We start from the raw sequence: 5970 nt of genomic DNA, 5'->3' as shown, positions 1-5970 counted from the left end.
AAGTTAAATATGAAATGATGTAAACATGTTATTAAATTAGTTTTATTATCTCATTCTACTAACAAAATTAGTGAATTGTCCCCATGCATTTCCATCATCAAGAAGTCCTCTTGTCATTCTCAAATATGTGAATGCTGTTAATCCATGTTGTTTACATTTATTGATGATTTGATTAAATCCATTAGTGTTACATCCTCCATATCCACATAATTCAAGTGCATTTTCTCCACATTTTCCAATTCCAACTGTTCCTGCTGCATTAAATGCTTGATCAACTAAATTAGCTGGTGATGATCCACAATTTCCATCAGTTCCACTCATTTCAAGACATGTAAAATCAAATCTAACATTATTATTTTTGAATGTATTAGAAAGTGTTTTGTATGCATCATTTCCATTTGAGTTATAATATCCAGCTGTCATTTCTGCTGCATGTGATTGATCATTATACCACCAATGAACTCCTGATATTTTACCTGCAAGTGCAAGTGTATTTCCAAATACATTTCTTGCTGCTGAAAGAACTTTATCTGTGTGACTTAATAACAGGTCAAAATACCATTCTTGGAAGAATCTTCCATATTCACTTTGATAATTATCAAATCCATTTCCAAAGAATCCTGTTGATGATGGTGGTTTAGAATTATAATTTCCTGCATTTGATGGTGATCCATTTCCCCATTCTGAATGTCCTTTAGCTGTTGCTGCATTTTTAAGTAATTCTTTTGATTTACCATCATTACATTGGAATTCTCCTACTCCACAATAACTCCATCTTGAAAGTGGATATGATGGATACCTTGTTTCTCCACATGGTCCCATACCTACTTGAATTTCATTAATTGTTCCATCATCAATATAACTTTGGAAGTTTTGTTTAAATGAAGTCATGAAATCTTTATAAATTTCAATTGGTGTTCTTCCTTCAAAAATAGATGAATCATCATATGCAAATGAAATATATTCATTATTAACATTATTTTCATTATCTTTAAAGAACGCATCATTTGCTGCTCCTGCATTTCTTACCCATTGTGGAATTTCAATTGTTACTGAATCTCCTACATTTCCTCCACATTTATGGAATGACATAACCGCTTGGAATTTTAATCCTGCGTTTTTAACCATTTGAACTAATTCTTTATATCCATTCCAATTGTAATTTCTTGGTGATGTTTCTACAAGTCCCCACCAAACATCTGCCATGACACCAGCAACTCCTCCTGATTTAATTTTATTTAAATCATTTTGAAGTTGTCCTTTATTATTAACTCCATTAGAATTGACAGTATCAAGTGGCATCATCAAATTGACTTCAGTAGCCAATGTCAAAGTAATAACACTTAAGAAGAATATCATTATTTGATTAATTTCAGTTTTGTATGGTTTAAATCATTAATTTTCATGAAAAATAATTAATATTACTTTTCAAACGACTTTTCATTTTGATGAAAAAACTTATTTATTTATTCTTTTTACTTTTCTATTTTCTTTTTTCTTTCTTTTGAATTTTCTTCTTACTTTTCTTATTTTGTTATTTAATACAAAATATATATATATTGTTTTAAATAACAACATTTCTTCTTTTTTCATTTCTTTTCTTTTTCTGAGTTAATGAAAAGGTTGAAACGAAAAGAATCAATGTCTCTGAAACAGCAAACACAACTGAACAAAACAAAATGCATTTCTATTCAAATGTTATGGTGGTAAGAAACTAATTCTAAATACCATACAATCAATCATTAATTATTGTTCTATTTCTATATTTAGATACTTACGTCACAGCTGATTTAAAAATAAAAAATACAGTATCTAAATATATGTTATACTCCAACATTTTATCAGATATTTTTCAAAAATAAAGCATTTTTTATAACAATAATTAATGTTTTTAATAAAACAATATCAAAAATATCTTATTTTAAAAAAATTAGAATATATTAACCTTGATACATGTTAGATTCAAAACAAAAGATGTTCTTATAAAAGGTTTATGTTTGTCCTTAAACTTTTGTCACATATTATTATCAATGACTACATTGTTTTTTATTGATAGCTTATCTATTGTTGATACTTCTGTGGAAGAACATAATTATCAGAAAAATATCCTTATGGAATGGATATTCACATACAAAATTTAATCATTTTCATAAATGAAGTAAACAGTTATTAAATTCAACAATATGGTGAGAGTGTTGTTTTCAATACAAATTAAGAGAATTATATTAGAGAGAATATAAAACAATTTGAGAGTTATTTTTGCTTCTGATTACAATTATAAAACAAGAAAACAGTTTACAATAGATATAATAATAAATAAACTATTATATATGTTATGGATATAGAATTTGATGATAAATTACTAGTTAGATTCAGTAATGAGCGATTTGAATTAAATATTTTATTAAGACCATTGAAACAAGGAAACGAACTTCAATTCTTTGAATTTATACTATATAAAATATATACATCATTTGTAATTCTAAGAAGAGTACATGGTATTAGAAGAGAATCTATGTGGTAAAAATTAATTATCTAGATGAAGAAAACACTATTAGACCAAGAAACAAATAATAAGTCTTATGGTATGGAAATCCTCATATTAAAACAACTAGTACAAATTATCAAATTGAATCTACTTCTTGTGTTACTAATGAACCAAGACAAATTTTTATTCCAGTCTTTGCATAACTTCTTAAATTTAAATTATTATTTGTTTCTTTTTTAATTAAATTAAAGATTTTTTATTCTAAAAACACTGTAAATAACATTAAATTTGTTTTTAAATATTTCAGTAATTATTGAATATGACATTAAAGTCTATTTATGAAGTAAAAAATAATTGTTACATTTAGATAATATCTATCATCTAGTTAAATTGAATAATGGATATGATATTATTTTATGATATTTAATTAAATTAGTTAAGAGGGCTATTAAAAATTAATTCATATATAAGTAATAATTGATATTACAATACTATATCAATGAATAAACAAATTATAAATTAAATACAATTATAATGAATAATAAAAGGTAATTGTCATTAAAACTGAATGAAAAAAAAATAGTTAATTAACAATAAAAATCAATAAATTATTTTGAGATATACAATTATAATTTATCAAGAAAAATAAACTTGACAATAAAAAGGAAATATAATCAATAAACAATATTCATTTTCAGAGAGACTACTGATTTTAAATGTATTGATCATGAGATCAACGCAAAGTTAAAATTGAATGTTATGACTTTATTATTAACTTGTTAAACTGTTATTTAGAAGTGATAAGAAAATGTTTTTTATGAAATTTAATAATAAAACTACTAAATCAATTTAATTCTTCAAAAACACTTCAAATGATGTAAAAATGAAAATATAAAGAAGATGAATAAAACTAAACATAAAAATAATAAGCTATTTAGAGTGGTCTAGTTAATAAGTTTCTCACCTATTATTATTCAAATGAAAAATTGAAAATCATTCTTAGTACTAAGTAATTATGTTTTACTTAACCATGCCTTTATCACCAAAAATTAATAAGTCGGGCTATTTGAATCAAATTTAATTCTTCATTTATTAATATTATTTAATGAGGTTTACTACAACATTTAGACTAAAAATCCTACTGCCTGAAAAAGGGTTTGAAAGAAGAGAACCATTTTTCTTTTACAATAATATTGTTTTCAATTAACAATAAGTTGAATTTGAGATTAAGACATAACTTATGAAAATAACATTATTCAGTGAAAAGAGGGAAATTAAAAAAAAATTGAGAAATACTGTTAATCAATTAAGAAATCACAACATTAAGCAAACGCACCATCAAATCCAGTGAAACCAGCTAATTGGAAAATTGGGTAATATTCTTTTTTGTCAACAGAAGAACACCAATTCCAAGCTGAAGTTAGTCTTCCATCAATACAAGAACCTGCATCATAGAAGTTATCTGCTCCACTACCATCAAAAGCATGTTTGAAGAAATCAGTAAGAATAATTGTTCTTAGTTCTTCATACGATCCAAAGGTCTTAATAATATAATTCTTTACATGTCCATTCTTTTCTCCTATTTTTTCTAAGTTTTCTAAAGTTGTAACAATTGGTCCAAGAAATCTTGATATTTGAGTGTATTTGTCAATAAATACTAATGCATTTGGAACATTATGATCTCCGAGATGAATTTGTGCTGACCCAACCCAATTACCAACTTTTTCTTGCATTTCTTTAACTATTCGATGCATAACCAAAGAAATTCTAGGTGATTGTTGTAATCTATGATATCCTTGTCCTGTATTTTTCATTTCATAAGGATGTTGAGGATCAAATAAATCTAACTCTGCTAATATCCATAATTGATACATATTTTCTAAAATAATATTCCATAATACCAATGTTTGTTTTACAAATAAAAATTGTTTTGCATGGTCATGTGATAACCGAGAACCTTCATTTCCTTCATTAATGGCCAATGAGAATCTAGGCTCTTTTGCCTCATTAGGATCAAAATATTTTTCTAAATAATGGATTGTTTTTACAACAGGATCTCTATTATATCTAAGATAACAATTATTATCTGCAATAGAATATAAGCATTGTTTGATTTCTTCTTCATCACAATTCATAGTTGAATATTTCTTTGCAATAGCTTTAATAGCACTTTCTTTTCTTTTAATTTCTTCTTGAATTTGTGATTTACTCTTATTATCTGGAATAATTTCATTCACTGCAACTTCAATTAATTCATCATCAAGAATTTTTAATAAATCCTTTCTTTCAAGATATCGATACACTGTTTCTACTGGTCTTAATAATGAAACACCAAGTTCTTCATTGATAGAATTAACAGTAATATCTTGAAGAATAAAAATAAGTTTAGCATAGTCATCTCTCATTCTGTCTGGATTCATAATTTTATATCTTCTCCCAATTTCAAATATTGCTTGTAATATATCTTCGTGTCGACTAAATGTATTTAATACATCAGAATAATCTTCTTTTTCACTTGGTTGTGTTGCAATTAATAAACCATTTAATAATGATGCTATTCCTTTTAATTGTTCTTGCAATCGTTGTGGTTTACCAATTAATTTTATTTGGTCAACTTTATCACTGTATTTAGAGACATGAAGTGCTGCTTCTAATAATCTTAACATTTTTCTTTCTGGTTGTGTAATTCTTAATGGAATAAAACGAGCACGTTCTCGCATATTTGTAGGGAATTTGTATAATTCTTGATTTTCTAATGTAGTATCTGTTTTTTGAGTATCATCCCCCATTGAGAAAAATGCCATGACACTTGCTTTAACACTTTTTCCTGATGGTTTTGATTTAAACTCATGTGTTTTAAACTAAAACAAATAAGTAAAACAAAGGCTCATGAACAAAATAATACAAGAACAAAACAAACTAAGTCATCATCTTCTTCATCAACATCTTTCATTTCTTGTGGCTGACATGATTTTTGTTTCTCCTCTTCTTCTTTAATAACTTTTTCTTCAAGTTGTTTACTGAAGGCTTCGTCCATTATTTGAATTTCAATATTATCCTCTTCCATAGCCTTTTCTTCAGTTTTTTCTTCTTTAATTTGTTGTGGCTCAAGTTCCATAGAATTTTCTTCATCTAATCCTTCTTTTTTGACTTCTTCTTGATGAATTTCTTCCATATTATTTTCTCCTAAATGATTTTCCATTCTTCAATTCTAAGTTCATCAAGTTTTATTTTTGTTTTTTCTATGTTTAAAACCTAATCGAACACAGCTCAAACCTCAACACTTTAACTTGTAGTGTATTTATCTAAAGGAATTTATTGCCTATAAACTCAGTCCATTTATCTATTACCCTCTTTTCATTTTTCTCAAGCAACTTTTTTCTTATTAAAAAAATGGGTATTTTGTTATGCCATCTTTTTCTATAGACACTCTCCTTTTTATGAATAATAGTAAGTAATAACTTAAATAAAATGAAATAACA

General features: G+C 26.0%; 2 protein-coding genes across 2 annotated transcripts, besides 8 other annotated features; both read right to left on the bottom strand.

Annotated features, from left to right (window-relative positions):
• Positions 1–45: 45 nt before the first annotated feature.
• Positions 46–1359, bottom strand: EDI_334040 (beta-amylase precursor, putative; the record flags this gene model as incomplete). Its single annotated transcript, XM_001738451.1, has 1 exon — positions 46–1359. One exon carries the CDS (start codon positions 1357–1359, stop codon positions 46–48), a length of 1314 nt encoding a protein of 437 aa, XP_001738503.1.
• A 102-nt stretch (positions 1360–1461) lies between these two features.
• Positions 1462–1540: a microsatellite.
• A 325-nt stretch (positions 1541–1865) lies between these two features.
• Positions 1866–1944: a sequence feature (AT_rich).
• A 360-nt stretch (positions 1945–2304) lies between these two features.
• Positions 2305–2332: a sequence feature (AT_rich).
• Positions 2333–2695: 363 nt separating this feature from the next.
• Positions 2696–2792: a sequence feature (AT_rich).
• A 102-nt stretch (positions 2793–2894) lies between these two features.
• Positions 2895–2923: a sequence feature (AT_rich).
• An 11-nt stretch (positions 2924–2934) lies between these two features.
• Positions 2935–3035: a sequence feature (AT_rich).
• A 24-nt stretch (positions 3036–3059) lies between these two features.
• Positions 3060–3125: a sequence feature (AT_rich).
• A 241-nt stretch (positions 3126–3366) lies between these two features.
• Positions 3367–3417: a microsatellite.
• A 393-nt stretch (positions 3418–3810) lies between these two features.
• On the bottom strand, positions 3811–5690 carry EDI_334030 (uncharacterized protein; the record flags this gene model as incomplete). The annotated part of the gene is made up of 2 exons (XM_001738450.1): positions 3811–5349; positions 5409–5690. 2 exons carry the CDS (start codon positions 5688–5690, stop codon positions 3811–3813), a joined length of 1821 nt encoding a protein of 606 aa, XP_001738502.1.
• Between the last annotated feature and the right edge of the window lie 280 nt (positions 5691–5970).

This window comes from Entamoeba dispar, genomic scaffold (genome assembly GCF_000209125.1).
Source record: "Entamoeba dispar SAW760 scf_1105229461379 genomic scaffold, whole genome shotgun sequence".
In the NCBI taxonomy this organism is placed as follows: domain Eukaryota; phylum Evosea; order Mastigamoebida; family Endamoebidae; genus Entamoeba; species Entamoeba dispar.
The sequence above is the reverse complement of the archived record's forward strand: the minus strand, read 5'-3'. Positions and strand labels throughout refer to the sequence as shown.